The 20,041-nt window shown below is 61.9% G+C and overlaps 1 protein-coding gene across 1 annotated transcript; it reads right to left on the bottom strand.

Moving 5' to 3' along the window:
• Positions 1-3,297: 3,297 nt before the first annotated feature.
• LOC142420551 (nuclear receptor ROR-beta-like) lies at positions 3,298-18,174 on the bottom strand. Its single transcript, XM_075524609.1, has 10 exons — positions 18,028-18,174; positions 10,619-10,704; positions 10,377-10,518; positions 9,605-10,018; positions 9,058-9,179; positions 8,569-8,701; positions 7,380-7,487; positions 6,870-6,980; positions 6,380-6,492; positions 3,298-5,801 (listed from the first exon to the last, which is right to left on the bottom strand). The coding sequence occupies exons 1-10, from the start codon at positions 18,032-18,034 to the stop codon at positions 5,640-5,642; spliced, it is 1,398 nt and encodes a 465-aa protein (XP_075380724.1). The 5' UTR covers positions 18,035-18,174; the 3' UTR covers positions 3,298-5,639.
• Between the last annotated feature and the right edge of the window lie 1,867 nt (positions 18,175-20,041).

Below are 20,041 nucleotides of genomic sequence, written 5' to 3'. Positions count from 1 at the left end.
GGTACCAGCTCTATGTAAATGCTGTAAAGTTGGCCGTATATAAACCCTACTCTACTTTAGAACATGCCCTGGGGCTGGGGTTTCTGTAAAGGCAGCGCTGCCAGCTCCGGGCCGTGTGATCCAGACTCATCCCTCTAACGCTTAGCCGAGCAGATGCTGAGGCCTTCGCACCCCTCGTCCACAAAGTTTCCCTAAAATACAGGTCTTGGGGCTCATTGCTTGCGTTCGGCCCCTGCTCTAGGCAGGCTGCCCAGCTTTGCTGGGGATTGCTCCCCAAAGCGGGCACAGGCAGTGCCGCTTGCTGCAGTATTTGCCAGCTGGGCAGATATTTTTTGGGAGGGGAGAATCGGGCCTCCTGCCTCCATCTATCTAGAAGCGTGAGAGACATGCAGGGAATATTTTAGCTGTAAACCAGTAGAGGTCACTCCGCCCCAGTAAATCCAGTGCTACTGGAGACATTGGGTCGCCAGTAAGAGAAAGGGAGAGCTTACTGGGGAAGGCGGGATGGGCAGAGCCCAGGGACGGGGACTCCGGGCATCTGGGTCACCCTGGTACGCAGCTCCTGTCCTCGCTGCGCCCCGCCTGGGACGGATGCGCTCGGGCAGTCCCCTCCTGCCGCCTCTTGCTGACGGTGTTCGGGCTTCCAGGGGCCCTTGAACCCGCTGGCTCCCACGGACTGCAGGTGTTAACGCTCCTCCCGGCAATTCCCAGCATCTCCCCTGGAACCCAAAGGCCATTTTTCATAAACATGTTTTGTTTAAAGAGTAGCTCTTTGCAAGGAATTTTTAAAACTGATTTCCCATGCTTTATTTATTTTTTTTCCCCCAAAGAAATGAAGAAACATGATTTTTGTGGAAAAAGACATCTTTTTAAAAATGAAAACCAAACAAACGTGCCGGTGTGCGGCAGCTTGGCAAGGCCGTGGGCTGCTACACCCGCAGCTCTGGCTGGTCCCTGCATGCTGCCACAGCCCCGGCCGCCCCAGCTCCACTCCCTCCCTCTCCAAACGGGACAACAGCCCGTCCCCATGTCTCCACGAGCTGTGCCGTGCTTCTGGCTGTTCCTGGCTCTCGGTAGCAGCCAGGTTTTATCCTGCAATCTATAAACTCTGCGGGTGGGAACTGAAGGAGGACGTGTGCCGCCTCCTGGGAATGGCAGAGCGGCAGCGGCTGGGGAGCCGGTGAGGCGAGACCCTGGGATTTACTGACCCTGCTGGTACAAGGATCCCTTTTCGTTATTTTGCTCTGCTCCACAGCTCCCAGCCAGTTCAGCTGCTGCTGCCGGGGACACGACTGCCCTGGATCTGCCCAGAGAGCGGGGAGCATGCACCCAGGTGAGGTTTTCAGGGGAAGCGGAAGGGGGAAATGAGGATGAGATTTGCACGCTTGATACCCAGTGATACCTTTGACCCATCCGCATCCTGACAGAGAGGAGTCCTTGCATCCGAGTCCTTGTACCCAGGGCACGTATCTTCCTTCCTTCCCTCCTAGGACTGGGTGCCGTTTGAAAACGAATCCAGCTACCCCCTGCCCTGAAACGTGTCCCCAGTACCGCCAGGTGCGGTCACTGTCCTCAGCCTGGTGGTGCTTGAACAGAGGTTTCCCAGACGAAGCCCCTTCCCGGACCTCAGGATCCTTCCAGCGTGGGCCTAGCTTTAAGCGACCCAATCATACCTTACAACATCCAAAATCCAGCTTTGTGTCCAAATCCTGCGCTGGATCGGGGCTTCTGGTACAGCTTGGTCTTGAGCCCGCTGAAGAAATGAAAGCCTTTTCCGTGACTTTGAGGGCTTTGCTTCCAGTCTCACCCTTTGCAAAAATTTGGAATCACAGTCCCTATTTCCAACATTATTATGTTTTTTTACCTTGTAAAACAGACTTTATTTTTCTCCCTGTAAACTTTGTGCAAGATACATCTATATACCTATAGAATACACCTCAGTAAAAAGTTTTTCATCCGTACATTATATTACTTTTTATTTAATGTCATGAAAAATTCAGACAATGCTTTTGTCCTTAAATAAACATTTCTCCCTCCCCTGCCCTCCCTTCCTAGCTGACTGGTCCGAAAGAGGAAATTTTATTTAGTTATTTTCTTTTCTTTAAAAAAATAGAAATTACAATCTTACAAGACAGAACATTCAATGAGAACAGAAGCATGTTCCTAAATCTAAAAAGTAAAACATTTCCATAAAACCTGTTGGTATCTACAGGTAGGTGTGTGTGGAGGGTGGTAAATGGAAAAAAATGTTTTCCATTTCTTCCTTTCATTCATATAGATAAAAAATAACATAAAACCAACTGAAACTTTATATATTTTTCTCTTTTGCACCAACATTCACAAGAATATATATTATATATATATTTTATCCATTTTTATACACAGTGTGAGGGTTCTGGAGGTGGAAATGCACACTCAGCTAAACTGCCAGAGCAAACAAACAAACACAAAATTAATCTTCATCTGGAAAAGAGCAATCCCTCGCGGCTGAGGTCGCCCCGCTCAAGGGAACCGCTGCCGAGGTCTGTTTGAAAATAAAGCGGCAAAAAGTCTCTTGGCCGGTGGGATGGAAACGTCACCGAGACGCCGAGGACTGAGCATTGAAGCGAGTCGGGGGTCTCGGGGCTCCCATGCATCATCTCCGCTGGCCACACACAGCTCCGGCACAGGGGAGAGTGGAAATCTCCCTTTGTCAGGCATTTCTACCCGGGCTTTTTCGTTCGCCCTTTCCCTACAAGCGCGATGCCTGGCTCTGCCGAGCCGCTGCTCTTGGTGGCACAGAGGGAGCACAAGGGACCTTGGCACAGCCACCGCGGCCCCGCGCGTTCGGGCGAGCCCAAAGCAGAGGCTGCAGCCCGCAGAGGTGCCGCAGGGGGTTCAGCGCACCCTTGCCATCCCTTTCGATGCACGCCGCCTGTCCCAGGCAAGAAATCATTTAATCGTTTATCCCCTCCCAAGAAATCATTTAATCGACAAGTCGGTTCCTTTAAAGAGAACTTAAAAGTGCAGGTTCCCGCAGTTTGGCAGGTTGAGTTACACGTGTTTAATACTTCCAGTCTTCCCTAGATTCCCATGGGGGCTTTTATTGCTCAGAATCCAAAATCTCTCCCATGAGATGGACGCTGTGTCATAAGCTGGAAAAACGCAACTAGTGGCAAGGGCTCAGTCTTTTCCCGATTTAAGGTGCTTTCTTGGTTTCTTTGCCGGATGAAATGGAAACGGTGACATTGACCATTGGTGCACGTTGGCTGACGAATACCGAGGACATAAAGAAGGGTGTGTGCTTTTTTCCCTCCCCCCCCCAAACATTTCAAAACACCCGTGGCTGTTTCCTCCGAGAAAGGGAGTGCTGCTGTCCTGCAGAAATGGAGGGCGAGAACCCCCTCCACAAAGCACATTCATTTTCTCGAGTGCTTTTCCCCGCAGACAGGAGCCGAGAAGCAAACAGTGCTGTTGGAAATGATGCTTCAAAAAAAAAGGCACAACCCTCTAGACGAAAAAGGCAGTACTGACTTCTCACTTCTGTCAAAGCTTTAGGATCCCAGAGGGCAGGAAACAAGCAGGGCGCACCCCCACCCCGGCGAATGCTGTACTGCAGAACGACGCATTGGCACTCGACATCGCGTGGGGCCGCTGGGAGGGTCGGCAGCCTTCACCAGAGACCTGGGTTCTAATGCCATCGGAGAGAGAATCAAGGCTGACGAACTCCGATATGCTCCGAGAAGCCGTTCAGACGGTGGTTAGCAAAACCAGAAAGCGCACGGCTGTACGTGGCGGAGGGCAGCTGCCGGGGAATAGCACAGTCCTAAGTTTTTCCCTGCCTTATACCAAAGCAGAAATCCCATCGGCTTCCTGGTGAGTCTTCCCTGGTCAAGGTTGGTCCATGGTCTTCCCTAGGAGGTCTTTTAACTGAAAGCATAAATATCCGCTACCATCACTAAGAAAGCTGCTCGTTTAGTTTAAGGGGTGCAATTATGGAATTGAAGGTCTTCGGCTCACGCTCAGAGATGATCCGAGCTGCCGGAGGACAGGGCTGGACGCACAAGAAATCAACACGAAGCGGGAAGGGGCTTGGGATCTTAGCCCTTTGTCAGCAGAAACTGGGGCTGCCTCGGGGTAGGTTTTTCCCTTGTAGCTTTTGGCGTTCACCGCAGGAGGAGCAAGAATAGGGATGGAAAAACCATCTGCAGAGCCTGGCCATAGAGTCCCTCAAGCAGCCCCACCAGCTGCGGGCTATCGCAGCATCGCCCCTCAAATCCATCCCTTCTTCACCTTTATGAGCTTCCCAAGCTTGGAGCAGCAGGTCCCGACCACACCACGACTTCCCAGGGAAGGAAGAAGGACCTTTCACTTCCCCTTGACCCCAACGGGCAGTTTCTCCCCCTAAAAAGCACCCAGGTCCTGCTAAGTAGAGAACAAACCCCAAAATAACAGTTCTAAAGAGCTCCTTGGGGGGAAAAGCCTGGGTCCAACTCAGCCTGCAACAGCAGCCACGGCCGTGCTCCCAGTGGTCCCTGTGTGGGAAGGGGGACTTGGCCGTGGGACCGGCTGTGGGCTGGGTGGAGGAAAGGCCACGAAACCTCCTCTGGGTGCCGAGCCACAGGACGGAGTTTTAATGGCCTCGATAAAAAAAACTACGTGTGGCAGCCAGCACCCAAAGAGCCACCGCCTGCGACGATGCGTGGGGACAGGCACCGAGCCCCGGCGCCCGCACCGACGCCTGCGGCTGCCTCTGGGCTGGAGCAGCCGGGAGCTGGGATTTGGCCACAGTCGCAAGGGCAAAGCCCCTCTTCGAGAAGCGCTCGGGATGCAGAAAGGTGGCACGAGGCGGGTGGACCTGCTGAATCAGCTCCAAAAAGCCAGGCAGTCGGCCAGCCAAATGGGGAGTTGGCCAGGCATTTGGGAAAATGCCACGACGGAGGGCACGGAGACCCTGCAAAGCTTCTCCTCCACCATGCTGGGTATCCTTTCCCTCGAACCAGCCTCCTCCATGGGGAAATCCTGCGCTGAATCCCCCCCCGGCCACAGCCGGCTCTTTCTTGGCCGAGCTCCTGATGTCACCCCGTGCCCCATGGGAGAAGGAATAAAGCAAAGGCTCTGCCTTCGCCCTCTCCTCGGCTCCAGCCAGGAGCCCAAAGCTGTCCCCTCTGGCCTGGCTTACCCCTATCCAGCCGAGTCTGCATTGCCCCTTCTTTATCCCATGCCTTGTGTTTGGGTAAAAAAAATAAAATAAAAATAATAATTTAAAAAAATTTAAAAATCAGAGATGGAGAGTGCAGCCAGGACGGTGGGAAAGGGCCGTGCCGCGAGCGCGGCGTGTGCGTGGCGTGCGCTCCCCTGGATCCGTGCACTGCGGGGAGTGGTCGGTCCCTTACCACTGCCAGGAACATCTCCCTCCCGAGCGGAGATTTCACATTCATTTCACTGGTATGGCAAAGTCCGTTTGCTTTTTCCTTCAAGGTGCTTTACATTCAAGAGCTATTGCAATCCACAGCGAGGAAACGGGGCCGGGGAGATACCCCAGCCCCCCAGGTTCTCTTGAGTTTGATTATTTGATTTAAATAAACTGCCCAAAACCTCTGAAGTTTAGGTCATCTCCAAATTTTGGGGAACTCGAAGAGGGCCGGTGGCTCCCAGCCTTAGCTCTCCCGTGGGTCGCTGTACTGAAGCTCCGAGTTGAAGACCTCCTTATAGAGGGGTGGGAAGTTCATGGCGGTCTCTGGGTGCAGGAGACGGAAAAATTCCAGCTTGTCCAAGTGCAGGTTGCAAATGGTCTTCATCAAGGGCAGCTTGGAAACCATCTGCGGGGAAAGAAGGAGCTGGAACTGGTGACCACTCGGTTGCTGGCCAACATCCCTCACGCGGCCGCTCCCCCTCCCTTGGGGACAAGCGGGTGGGTTTGGGGACCACTGGCTCTGCCCGGTGCCAGGGGCACCAGCGGATACCCCCCGTCTTTGGGCAGCCTGGCAGCAACGTGGCCGTGCCTCCAAACCCACATCTTTCCACAGGAAAACCAGAGCCGGGGAGAGTGTGAGGAGCCCCCCAGTGCCCCCCGTCCCCGTCCCAGCTCCGTCATGCCCAGAGCGTTCCTGAAACGGCCCCTTTTGCCCCAAACCCCCGCTACCCCATGCGCTGCCGGGCTCAGTGGCACGGGGCTGCCGACGGCGTGGCTGCCTCCGCCTGCACCGCGATGGAGATGCACGGCCCTTGGAAAGAGAAATTCTCCTTCAACAGGTCCCAGGGCTTGCGCCCCCAAAAACCCCCGTGCACGGCTAACGAGCTCTGGCACAGCCACATCCACCAGTTCAGACGTCTCCCCGTGGCACATGTGCCGTGCCCCGACTGGGCTCCCCGTGCCGCACGCAGGCAGCACCGCTACCTTTGAGAGCTTGTCCTCGGTGGAGTGTTTCTTCTGGATCTCGTGCTGCAGGGCCACGTAGATCTTGTCCTGGAGCTTCTGCACCTTCTTGGACTCCGTCAGCCATGGGCGATCTATGGGAGACGGCCGGCCACCCGGGTCAGTGCTGCCGTGGGGGTCTCCCCCCCCCCCCCCCCCCAGCATGGTGCGGTGGCCTCTTGCTCTTTTAACCCTTCCTGCTCTCCGGGATGTTTCTGGGGATGCTGGCACGGCCAGGCAGCCCCTCCTCACCCCTCCCCACCCCACCGTGGGGGGGATGCGGCTCTTCCTCCCACTGAGTTCTGGCAGACACGTTTTGTGCCTTTTTAGATGCATTTTTACCCCAACCTCCTTTCCTGGAAATAACGTAAATCATCCAGCAGCGCTGAGATTTACGGTTCAGCTCTCCCCAGCTTTGGCACGAGACCCCCCCCTCCCGGCTGCTGCGTCCCCCCCACACACCCCCCCGTACCCGGGGAGAGCAGGACGGCGGCGGTGAAGAGGGCGAGCTCCTCGTCCGACAGCTGCAGGCGGCACAGGGTCCTCCCCAGCTCAAAGACGGCGCCGATAAGGTCGTCGCAGCCTGATGGGGGGGACGGGGGGAAGAGGGGGACGTCATGGCTCCGCACTGCCCAGCGGCACCCCCACAATCCCACCCACTGGCCGACCCCAGTGGCACCCAGGGCTCGGAAAGCTTTCGGGAGAGGGGTGAAGGGGGGGTCCCCAGCAGAGGATGCCTGGCACGGCTGGGCTTCGGGCTGGGGCGGAAAGCAGGTCCTAACCACGGTGCACATCAACCCGATCCCAATGGGATCCCAATGGGATCGGGAGCAAACGCAGGTGGGTCTCAGCCCCTCCTGTGCCACGGGGATTTAGCCCAGCCACAGGGATGCTGCATTTCACCTGGCTGCAAACCCCAGCCCCGTCCAGGCGTGGAAAGGAGAGGAGAGCCCCGAGAGAGGCGCAGCGAAGCGGCTCTTACCGAGCGACTTGAACATCTGCATGCCGCCGAACTTCCCCTCGAAGAGGACGGTGTTGTTCAAGGGGTTGAACGCGCGGATCATGCGGATTAGGAGCACCTCGAGGCAACCTGACATAGGCAGAGAGAGGGGAGGGGAGGGCAGGGCAGGGGAGGGGAGGGCAGGGGGGTTTCCATCATCCCAGGACCAAATGTAAGAAAGAGGAAAGCCCCCAGTGCAAGTTTGAAGTTCAGATTGTACATTCCCAAGAGCAGAGTGGTTATTCCAATAAATCAAATTTAGGTTTGGGAGTTTTGGGGTTGGGTTTTGGGTTTTTTTGGTTTTTTTTTTTTAAGGTTTCCAATTGCAACCACAGTATTTCACCAAAGGGAAATATTATCCAGGCATTCGCAGCCGGACAGAGAGATCGATTGAGGTCACGGTGGAGCATCGAGAGAGAAGAGGGTGAAAACAAAATAAATAAAAAGAAAATGGAAGGAAGAAATGAAAGAATGAATTAAACTCCAGCGCGTCGGGCACGGCCAGCTTTGGGGTACAGTACCCTGCAGGGCACTGGCACGCATCCCCTCTGCTGGGTGAGGCTCTCAGCTCCCCAGCCCTGAAAGTTTTGAAACCGGGCAGCTTTTCCACCTTTTTGGCATTTTGGGGCTTTTGCACATTCAGCTTCCTCGCCTGGGCGCAGCGTTGCCGGCTCGGGCAGATGGACAGGCGGGGACAGGGGTGTGTGCTGCCGTTGTCCCCTTCTTCCCAGTCTCTTGCTGGGAGAAGAGGCCAATCCTTTCCTCTTCTCCCTCCCTGCTCACCTTTGGGTTTGGCACCCCTTCTCCTGGGGGAAAACCCGCTGTGCTTGTTTCCATCCCGGTTTCTGGGTGACATTTGGTTGAGGGCGACTATGGAGAAAAGCCTCTGCCTGGGGCGGCCACTCGCTGCGTCCCTCTCTATACCATCGCCTTAAAAATGACCTTAAACTCCTTCCAGCCCGGTACCTGCTCGCCGAGCACTGACGTCGAGCCCTGGGGGCAACCGGGGCAGGGAGGGAGGGGAGATGCGGGAAGGAAAGCACTAGCTGAGAGAAAAGATGGGATTTGCCTTCGGCACCACGGCTGCTGCTTGGGAGGCTCGGGAGAGGCTTTGGGGATGCGAGGGGGACGGCAGGGACGCGAGGGGGAAGGCAGGATCCCCCGCTCTTACCGGCTTTCAGGAGGATGATTTGGTCGTTCTGGCAGAGCTCCATGAAGCCGTCGATGCGCTTGGCGAACTCCACCACGTACTGGATGGCGTTGGAGATCTGCAGCGAGCACTGCTGCCACATGGCCTCGCAGCTCTGCCAACACAGCGGGGATGTCCCTCAGGGCTCGCTGCCACCCGGGGTTTGCTGCCACCACATCACCCCGGCTCCTCTGTACCCCCGTCCCCGCTGCATAGGGCAGGGAAGGGACCCAGGTGCCGTGCCACCCACGGGGGCGGTGGCACTAGGACACCTGGGGCGTGACCTGCCACCCACACCCCAAAAGCCAATTGGGCTTTTGCAGCTCCCAAAGCACCGAAAGACCCCCCTCATCCTCCTCGCCTTCCTCCCTGCCTCGGCGCAGCACTGGGGGACAGCCGTGGTCCTTACTGACGGCTGCGGTGGCTCTGGCCGTGGCGGGGAGCTGGGGGGGACGTGGCAGCGGCGCTCACCTTGCTCTGCAAGGTGCGGACCTCCTCGGGGGAGTAGAGGCTCCACGCCAGGCGCTTGAGCTCCTCCGTCGTGTACTGGCACGTCTCCAGGTGCGACTTCACCACATTCTGCGCCACCCGGTCTGCAAGGTGAGGGCAGCGGGCAGTGAGTCCCAGGGACCCCGCCGGCCCCCCTGTCCCCACACCCCAATGCCACCCCTCCCAGGCATCCTGGGGGGCTGCTAGGGCTGAGGGCTGGAGGGGCTCACACGCGATGTCACAGGGATCTGGGGACAGATGGGGCATCGGGGGCTGTCCCCGGGGCAGAGGCGGGGACGCTCTGCACAACCTCAGGTGCACCGAGCTCCATCAGTGCTCAGCCTGGAAGAGGAGATGGGCTTGGGGCTGCTCCGAGAGCCAAGCCCGGGTCGGTCCCTCGCCCGGTGCTGCGCGGGCACCCAGGGCTGGATGCGTCCCGCGAGGCGCCTGGGGCCGCACCGAGCACCATCCCTGGGGCCGCACGCCCCGTGCGTGCCCGGCATCGCGCCGGGACCACGCCAACGCTCACCGATCTCGAGGACGGAGATATCGGCAGCCAGCTGGCCGCCCTCCAGCGCGCCGTGCGCGAACAGGGCTGGCTCCAGCATCAGCTCGTAGATGGACTCCTGTTTGATGAGCGTGGCGTCGGCCATGTCCAGGCTGGACTGGTCAGGCGAGGGCTGCGCCGAGGCGAGCAGGTCGAGGTTGTAGTAGGTGCTGCTGCCATCGGGGGTGAGGGGGAAGTCGAAGAGGAGCCCGTCCGACAGCGTGGAGATGTCGTCCAGGTCCGAGAGCCCGCTGCTGACGCTGGTGGTGTAGACGCGGCTCAGGGGCTCGGGCTCATCCTTGGTGCCGCCGCTCTGCTCCTGGCTCTGCTGGTGCTTCTGCACCTCGGCGTAGAGGCTGTCCCGCTGCTTCTTCGACATGCGGCCAAACTTCACCGCTGCCGGGGAGGAGAGGGCGGCTGCGTCAGGGCAGCTTCGTCCCGCAGAGTGGTGGCCATGACCACCCGCCTGCCCTGGGAAGGGTCCTGGCTCCCGGGGGAGCGCATGGCTTGGGGGTGTATGAGCCCTGAGCGGGGCAGGGCCCCCGTCGGATGCACCCCCTCCCAGACTGACCCTGGGTCGAACGGAACAAGAACCGATTTAAATTTTCCCGTGGAAAATGCAAAAGCATTTCTGGCTCCTCAAACCCCTCCTTTCCCCGGGCTGGCCTCACGGGGGAAGCAGCTCTGGCCCTTTCGGCCCAACTCACTCCGAGGGGGAGCGGACGGGCCCCTGGGGACCCCGGGCACGACTCACCGTCGCGGGACATGCCCAGCGCCAGGCATTTCTGCAGGCGGCAGTGCTGGCAGCGGTTGCGGTTGGTGCGGTCGATCAGGCAGTTCCTCTGCCGGGAGCAGGAGTAGCTGGCGTTGTTCTGCTGGCTCCTCCGAAAAAAACCCTGCACGGGACGGGGAGGCGTTGGGAAAGCGCCCGGCGGGATGCTAGCCCCCACGGCTGCCTGCCTGCTGGCACCCGTCCCTGGGCGTCCCCGGGCTCACCTTGCAGCCTTCGCAGGTGATAACGCCGTAGTGGATCCCTGAGGACTTGTCTCCGCAGATCTTGCACGGGATCACTTCGATTTGGGCTGCGGCGGAGCGGAAAAAAGGGGGAAGACCACGGTGGTTAATGATGGCCGCCGCAGAACCGAACGGGGGAGATGGCCCTCCCTCTGCGACAGCCGTAGCCCTGCTCGGAAGCTGGGGGAACTGAGGCACGAGATCTGGACCCGCTGGCAACTCAGCCCTTCCCGCAGACCCCGCAAGGATGCTTGCGCCTCAGAGAGGACCCCAAAAAGGCCCACGCAGGGAGCGGGATACCCCCATCTGCTCCCTCATCCTCTCCAGCACCAAGAGACGGGTAGAAAAGCCCTCGGAGCTACGAGAGCGCAGCACGTCTGTGCGCCAGCCTGCCCGGGACCCCGTTTTGGAACCATTCCCCTTATTTTTAAGCCAGTGCGTGCATGCTGGGGGGCACCAGGGACAGGGACATCCTTGGCACAGAGACCATCCTGTTCCTGCAGCCACGGACGCTCTCCTGCCAGACGTCTGCCCAAGCAGAGGGGCTGGGGGGCCCTGCCCCCCCCCCCAGCAGCTCCTCTGAAACCCAGGACCGATATAGCCATTGCTGGCTCAAGGTCCCGGCCCCCTTCCCCCCACAAATCCGCTTCCCTCCCTGCTTCTGCTTCGCTGGCACTGAGCTGCTAATAGGCTTCGTCCTCCTCATTTTCCAGCTGCCCTAGATCTGGGCTGGCTCTGCCCGCCCCGCGCGCGCCGGGTGGGGGGGACGCGGGGCACCCCCGGGACTCGTACGTGCCTCCCGGCATCTCTGCACCCTCTAATCCCCGCTCCAGCCCCCGCGCCCCCCGGCCGGGCTCAGCCCGGCGTCGCTCTTGAGGGTGCTGGGCAGCCGCCGTCGCGCCAAAATAACCCCCGCGGCCAGATTATGGTTATTTCAAATCTCCTGGGCCTGTGCAAATCCCCAGCTCGGGTAATTCCCTCCTGCCTCTCTCCTCCCCTGGGAGCAACCGGTTCTGGTCGAGGGACATCTTCTGTGGCTCGCTGCTGGCAGGGGCCCCGGCCACCTCTGCGGGCGACAACCCCGGTGCTCGGCCAGCGCTGCCTGCGCCCCAGCACCCAGCGTGCCCCGGCGTCCCTCGCTGCTTTGGGGGTGGCTGGAGCGGGTCGGCGCGAGCCTCACCGCGCAGCGGGGCAGCCAGGCTGCCATCGGTCCCCCGGGGATGCTCCCGGTCCCCCCCCCCGGGGCAGATTTGCTCCAGCCGTATGGGGGAAGGGTTTGCCCCGAGTCCGGGCGCAAGCAGAGGGACAGATCCCTCCTCCACCCATTGACTCGCTGCTCAGCTCCTGCCCCAAATGCACCAGGTGATTTTGGGGTTCACCCCCCCTTCCCAGGGCTGCCGAGCTGGGCTGCTCCCGGGGCTCTGTCATCGTCGTTCCCCAACCCAAGGGGGTCACATCCCATCCCTGCCCCTCCCCAAAGCCTCTGCCCGCGCCTCTGCTGTACTTCTGGGCCCGGGGCAGCAGGGAGCGGGCAGGGACAGCCGGGGCATCCTCCCATCCCCCAGTCCCAGCCCCCCCGACTGCACTGGCATCGCAGTCCCGGGTTCACCCCTTTGGCGGGGGGACGGAGACACGGCAGCGCGACGTGCCAGCACCCCCCTCCCGCCCACGGGCTCCGACAACCAAGACGCCCCTCAATTCTCCAGCTCCCACCATCGCCTTCGCCCGTGCCGCCGGAGAGGGGTGCAACCTGCAAACTGTGGGGACCCCTCCCCGCCCCGACGCCCTGCCCCAAGCCCTGTCCCTATCGCCCGGGGAGGAGCGCGGGGACGGGACGGAGGTGGTGGCACCGTGGGGGGCACAGGGACGTCGTGCCACCCCCGGCAGGAAGCGGCGTCGGTTCGTTATGCAACATAATTGCAGCCGCCGGGAGCGCTGGGGTGATGCATCGCCGGCGCACCGCGCCCTCACGCCCGCAGCCGATACTCCCGGCCCCCTGCAATTACCGGCACCGCACGCCCGGCAAAACAGCCGGGCTGAGCACAGCCTTCGCACCCGCCGGCACCCACCGAGCAGAGCCCGAGGGTGCTGCTCCGCTCGCCCCACGGGGCCCTGAAAGCCCTTCACCGGCTCCCAATGATGGCAACGGCTTCGTGCGGTGCCGATGGCCAAATCCTGCCCCTGCACCCCCAGGCCCAGGCGGACGGGAGCCCCCCGAGAGACCCCTGTAGCCAGCACGGGCAGAGCTAAGGGTACGTGGGGACGACGCTCTCCTGGCTCCTCCGGTGCCGAGCGTCACCCCCAGGTGCTGCGAAGGAGAAGCCCTGACTGCTCGCCGTGTGCCTGCAGCCTCTTCGGGCTCTAATTAGCATCCTGCTAATTACACGGCCGTGCCCGCAGCCGGCACCTGACCCGCTCCTAAGACGTTCGCCCCAAATAACTGACGTGGAAATATGGCCGTAACCCCGGCGCGATGGCAATTACAGCCCAGAACAGCATTTAATTGCCGCTCTGTTTGTAAGCCCTGGCTGAATCACCACACCGGCTCCCTCCGTGTCCCCTCGTGCTGCGGCAACGTCTCCCCCGGGACCCCTGCGGGGGCCGGACATCTCCCGGGTCAAATCCAGCAGGACAGGGAGGGACGTGGGTGCTGGTGGGGTGGCCGCAGCAGCACCCCACATCTCACCGCAATCGGCGGGAAACATCACAGCAGACCCCACATCCCAGGCATGGCCCCCCCCGCTGTGCCTCAGTTTCCCCACTGGAGCACTGGGCTCCTCCCACCACAACCCTGCGAGCATCAGCCATGCTGTGCAGAAGAGGGGGTTTTATTTATGCGGAGGCGAATCCCTTCCCCCTGCCCGGGGGGGGGGGGGGGGGGGGGGGGCAAGCAGGAAAACTCCTCCCCAGGGCCAGCTAAAATAGGGGGCAGGGGGAAAAAAAAAAAGGGTTTAAAAAAAAAAATAGTAATCTCCAGCCGGCAATTAAAATGTCCCGGCTGCGGTATTTGCTCTCCTCCCACTGTAAATACTTCTTGCCCAACTCCCATCCCGCTGCCACCGGCCGCCCCTTATGTAAGCGGCACCGCGGCACCGTCCGGCCATGGGGCTCGGCCGTGCCGGTGACTATTGGCCCCCGGTTCAGTGGCTGCATGTGGCCCCACAGCTGGAGCCGTCCTGTCCCACTGACACACTTTCTGCCCATGGCCCCACGCGCTTGTGTAACGCCGCGGCCGTTAACCCTTCCCATGGCCGCGGCCACACCGGGACGGAAGTGTGGCTGCACCCCGACCTCCCGCCGCTGGGGCTGGGGGCTTTGGGGCATTTTGGGGTGATACCTCGAGCTGGAGACACCCGTTTGCCGCCCCAAGCTGCAGCTCTCTGTGGGGCAGTGTCCCCAGGTCCCCTGTCACTGCCCGGACCCGGCTGTGTGTGTCCCCTCCAGCCCAGCACCGCTTGCCCTGAACCGGGCAGGTGGCTCCGGTGGTTTCAGCAGAGCCAGAGCCGCCCTCCCCAGAGCAAGACTCGGCCTTCCTCCCATGCCAGCACACCCTCCTCTCCATCGCCTCCGCCCCGAGGGCGGGCATCCCTCTTGCACCCCAAAACAAGGCAGGCCCTGCAGGATCCGGCCACGGGGGTCTGGACTCGATGGGGACCGGGTGCACCGGCAGGTCCCTGCAAAGCCCCCGCGCAGACTCCCCGGGGGGAGCCCGCACACCCTTCAACCCGTGGGGCTGGGGCCAGGATAGGGCCACCCCCTCCCCTGGGTGGGCCACACGATGCCACGGGAGCAAACCCACCCCCGGGGCCCGGGTGCCCCTTGTTGCAGGGCGGAGAGCAGCTCCGTGCCCCCGTGGCCGTCCCTGTCCCAAATACCCCCCCCGCTGCCGGGGCGAGAGCCGGGGCAGGCGGCTTCCCCAGTGCCCTGGCTCATTACCCAGCGAACCTGCGGGGAAGGTAGGTCTGTGCCCCATCCCGCTGCCGTGATCGATGATGGGCACCTCCGGTAATTAGCAGCAGCCCCGCAGCCCTCCCTCACCTCCCCAGCCCCAGCCAGGGGATGCTCTGGTGCTCTGCCACCACCGTCCTCTCCCCTCCGGCTCAGCAACCCCCGGCGCGCCCAGAGCAGGGGGAGGAGGATGGGTCCAGGCTGCACGGGGACCCACAGGGACATGTGGTGCCATCCCGCCTCCCCATCGCTGCCCCAAAACCCAGCTCCGCTCCCTCCTTCTCTGCGGCAACCTCCGACCCCAGGACCCGGCACTGCTGCTCCCGGCTGCACCCGCCTCCGGCGGCCACGGCGCTTCCCGCAGCGATTAGCCACCGTTGTGTTTTGGGAAGGTGGCCGTGGGGTAGGGCTGGCAGAGGAGGAATAAATAAGTGAATAAAAGGAATGAGCACCCCTTTATATCTGCTCTTGGTTTCACTTTTAAACAAGCTCCCGCGCTGCAGCGCCCCGGCGTCCCCCGGCATTTCGGCTATCACCGCCGGCAAATCCCATCCCCATCCATGCACCCCGCGGGTAACCCCAAATGGGCTGGGGCTGTGCGAGGCCGGGGCAGTTTGCAGCACGCGGCCAGCGCGGCCCCGGCGCGATGTTCAAAGCACTGGCTCCAGGAGCACCGGCAGCACCGGGGCCGGGGCCATGCGGGCAATAAGGAAAATTTAAATTACACAACTCCAGCCCCACGTTGGGCTGTGATGCTGGAGGTGGGAACCGGTTTCTTAATTGATTAGCAGAGATTTCCTGGAAACTTTGGGCCAGAACAGGGCTCAACCGCTCTCCCCCTGCCCCAGGGCAACCCCCAGTCACCTTCGCTCGTGGCCACGTGGCTAGTGGCTTCATAGCCATCCCAATCCCTGGCAAGGTGCCGTTTTTTCCCTGTCCCGCGGTGCAGTGTGTGTCCCCGGCTTGGAAACCGCAGCAAGAGTTCACCCACAAGCAGTAGTGGGCAGGTGGGCGATGAGGCTCCTCCGCAACCGCCTGGCTCCTGCCCCGGCTGCTCTGGTTCACCGCCCCCCGTGCCACACGGCACCGCTCCAAGGCCAGCCCCGCCAGGGCGGGACACAGCCCTTTGCACTTTGGCTGGTGCAGGAGGGTGGCAAAGGTGCGGTGGCGGGGAGGGAGACCTGCCACGGGCCCGGGCTGGGGAGAAACCGGGCTGGGGTGGGAGATCCCCCGCTAGCCCCGCAGCTAAATCGGGGGGGAATTATCTCCATGGGGCTAAATAAAGGCAGTGAGAGCGGCTCTGCCCACCACATCCAATAAACCGGGCGCGATTTAGACATTAGCAGCTCTTTAAATAGCCATTGCCGAGATCGAAGTTAAACATGACAGGGAGGAGGGACAGGCAGGGGATGCTGCCAGCACGGCCAGGCTGTGGGGTTAACCCGCCGCCACCTGCGGGGACAGGGACCAGCATCTCCCCATCACTGCGCTTTCCCCCTCCGGTGCTGCCGCTCCCCAGGGTTATCGGGGTCGAGGATCCCGAATCCTGGCTGGATCCCTCAGGACCCCACGCTGCTGGCGGCCACCTTTCTCCTCCAACCTTATTTTCGGGAGACGAAGTGCACGGACATCCATCCCCATCCCGCGGCGCCCGAGTTGGGGCACAGCCGTCGTGCGGGAGGGCCGACGGGCGCCAGCCGTCCTCGCCCGCGCCAGCATGCGCACGCTGCCTAAACGGGCAGGGAAGCTCCTCCTCCGCCCTCTCTGATTTTTCCAATGACAGATCTAGGTCACTAGGACAAGTCGGAAAGGCTGCCGAGCCACCGCACGCTCCGAGCCACGCCGCTTGCAAAACAAGCGAGCAGGAGGGCTGGAAACCCTATAGGATTATACAAGGCAAAGCCTCTCGCCCAGCCCCGGCGCAGCCCCGGCGCGGGGAAGGACAGGAGCGAGGAGCTGCTGTGGCCCCTGGGGAAAGGGGCAGAGCGGAGGCGGTTTTGGGGAAGAAAACAGAGATTGAATCGATTTGGCATCGCCATGCGGCACTTGGGCTTCGGCGAGAGACGGGGACCCTGCGCCAGGCGGGACTGCGGGAAAAACACCCGATGGGGGGAAATGATGTGATATCAGGGGGTTTGGCCCTTAATTAGGGCCAACGCACAGTAATTGGGGGGGAAAAGGGAAAAAAATTTTAAAAAAAGGAAAAGTTCACCCAGCTGCTAATTAAGCTCGGTGCTGGCTGTGCAAGCGCTACGTAAGAGCCAGGCGGTGTTATTAATTAGGCAGGCGTTAATGCTTCCCTCCGTACTAATAAAGGTGAAATACCGGGATGTCACGGGGCGGGAAGGGGACGCGAGGGGCTCGCCTCGCCTCGCCCGGCCCTGGCCCCACCATTACACCAGAGTGCGGCGGGTGGCAGAGCCGCGGCACCCGCAGCCGCACCAGGGAGGGAGGAAAAACAGATTTGAAGAGCTCGAAGATGTGCGTCCCCGTACGTTCACCCAAAAATGCACCCAACTATTGCACTCAAAAATACACCTAAATACGTGCAGCCAAAAAACACACGGCTAAAGACGTGCACGCCTAATAAATACACCTAAATACACGCAGCGAAAAAATACACACCTAAGGACGTGCACAAGCAAGCCCTGGCGGGGTGAAGGGCTCGGGCACGGCAGGCGATGATGGAAAATTGATTTAAAGGGGGATAAAAATCCCCCCCCCCCAGTGCCAGGTCCCAGCTGTGCTCCCAGCAGCTCAGTCGGGAACAGGCACGGGGAGAGCCGGGTCCGGCCACCGCTGCGTCACCATCACCGGGCCCCAGCGGATCGTCCCGCCGGAGCCTTCCTCCCTCCGTCCTCCTCCTCCCAAGCGCCCGCTTTGCAAAGTGGAGGGGTGAAAAGTAGGCATCGCCTTTAATAACGGATGAGATCAGGCAGGCGCTGGCGGGCGGCTCGGCCCCGTCCCTGGATAAGGGGCACCCGAAATTGCGGCTGGTCCCTCGCCCGGCCCCGCAGGAGCCCCCCGCCGGCTGCCCCGGCCGGGCCCCGAACCCGCGGGAGGGGGAAAGGGGGAAAACCCACAAGAAATCCAGCCCTGGTGGGAGCAACATATTGAGGGGGAGATTAAGGGGTTTAGTGCGAGGAAAAGCTTAAGAGCGGGTCTAAGCCGGCGTCGGAAAGCGAAGCAAAACAAACAAGAATGTTATTCCTGATGAAAGGGGGAGCTGCAGGAGCCAGCCCGACCCGGCGGGGCCCGTGCGGGTCCCCCCGCCTCACCGGCGGGGCTGACGCGGGTCCCCCTCCGACCCCCCGGCGGGGCCGACGCCGGGTCCCCCCCCCCCCCGTGTCCCCCACCGGGAACAACTTTTGCCGCTGCCCCCCGCAGCCGGGCGGTCCCCCCGCTCCCCCCCGGTGTCCCCAGCCCCCCCCCCCCGGACTCACCTCGCATCGTGGCCGGCGGCGGTCAGGCGCGCGCCGGGGGGCGCATGGGGCGGCGGGGGCGGCGGGGCGGGAGCGGCGGCACCGGGCGGCACCGGCGGCACCGGCGGCTCTGGCACCTGCCCCTCCGCGGCGCCGCTGACCCACTTCTGCCCGAGCATGCGGCCGTTCACATGACGAGCCCGCCCCGCCCCGCCCCCCCACATCGGTTTCACTTCCAGCCCCACCTCCTGCCCTTCCTCCTCCTCCTCCTCCTCCTCCTCCTCCTCCTCCTCCTCCGTCTCCGTCGTCCCCGTCCCCGCCGCTCCCGCCGTGCCGGTGCTCGGCGCTGCACACGGGCGCTGCCCTGGGGCTGCCCGGCGCCTCCTCGGTGCCGGGGGCTGCTCGACCCCCCGGGCCGGGCACACGCGGCCCTGGCAGCGCGGTGCTCGGCGCTGCACCCCCGGGTGCTGCCCGCCCCTGGGAGGGCCGTGCCGGTGCCCGTCCTGTCCCGGCTCGCCCAGGCACGGGGCCGGCTGCGTGTCCCGCTGAATCACCGCACCTCCTTGCTTCACCCCGTTCCCCCTGCGGCTCCGCTGTCCCCCCCGGGGTGCCCCGCTTGGCACAGGGATGCTCAACCCCAGGCAGGACAGAGTGGGGGGACTCTGGAGAAGGTGCAGACAGACACCCAGCGCTGGGGGATGTGGGGAGCGCGGGGAGCCCTGAGCAGCCCCAACGTCTCCCCACACCAGGGTGCAGGCGCTGAGGTCCAGGGCTGCGAGAGCTGCCGTTCGGAAAGCACACGGTGGAAGCAGCAGAGAGCTTTGGAGGTGGCAGGGAGCCATTCCCACCCCGTCCTTCATGCTGCGATGCACACAGAGGGCTTTGGGGCCCGGAGTCGTATCCTGGATGATGGGGCACTCCGATGTGCTGCCATAATAAATGCAAAGAAACGCTGGCTCTGGACCACACAACGAGACACACGGTGCGCTGCCAGAGTTTGGAGTGTGACATGGCAGGAGTCTGCCGTGTGACTCTAGCATCAGGTCACCCGAGTCCCCATGGTGCCACATCACAGAGGTGGAGGGGGTTGGTCCGTGTCACGGCCGGGCCAGGGCTCAGGGTGTGAGGGACGCAGTGCTCAGCAGCGCCGAGGAATGCCTGGGTCCTGGGGACGGTGGCACTGGCCAGGAGACCTGCTGTGTGCAGAGATGGCATCTACCATGGGCATGGGCATGGCATCCTCCACGGACATGGGCATGGCATCCTCCATGGGCATGGGCATGGGCATGGCATCCTCCACGGACATGGGCATGGCATCCTCCATGGGCATGGGCATGGCATCCTCCACGGACATGGGCATGGCATCCTCCATGGGCATGGGCATGGGCATGGCATCCTCCACGGACACAGCATCCACCACAGGCATGGATATGGCATCTGCCATGGGCACAAGCGAGGCATCAGTCATGGCCACAGGCATGGCGTGGGCACGGACACATGAGCCATGGGCATGGAGGTGGCATCCACCACGGGCGCAGATGCAGCCGCCACCACCATCACACATGTGGCATTGCTGCCTCCTCCCCAGACTCCCCCCTGCCCTTGCGGTTGGGCTCTTCAGGGGGCACCGTGGCCCCCACACCCTTAAATTAAACCATTCAAGCACGTCTGAAGAGGGTGATTTCAACCCACGGCCACCCCAGAGCCCGGGGCTGAGCTGGGGGTGCAGGGATGCTGCCAGGCCGGTGGTAGAGGGGCTCTCCCCTGCCGCCGCTCCCGGCACTGTCCCCTCGCAGCGGCACGGGTGGGCGGCAGACGGACGGCGGGGCTGAGCCGCGGTGGCACTTTGTGTGCTCCCACCCGTGTGCCGAGTTACCGCCTCGCTCCGCTCCGGCGCGGGAGCGGCTGTGGCCAGGGAGGGGGACGCCGGCGGCTGGGCGGGGGGCGGAGGGGTGCGGGAGGCGGAGGGGGCCGAGCCACCTGCCACGCTCCAGTGCTGCTGTCTGACATAATTTTGCTGATGGCGATTGGGAAC

The sequence above is a fragment of the Mycteria americana genome, chromosome 24, assembly GCF_035582795.1.
Source record: "Mycteria americana isolate JAX WOST 10 ecotype Jacksonville Zoo and Gardens chromosome 24, USCA_MyAme_1.0, whole genome shotgun sequence".
Classification (NCBI taxonomy): Eukaryota; Metazoa; Chordata; class Aves; order Ciconiiformes; family Ciconiidae; genus Mycteria; species Mycteria americana.
This window is presented reverse-complemented; position numbering and strand designations above follow the sequence as displayed.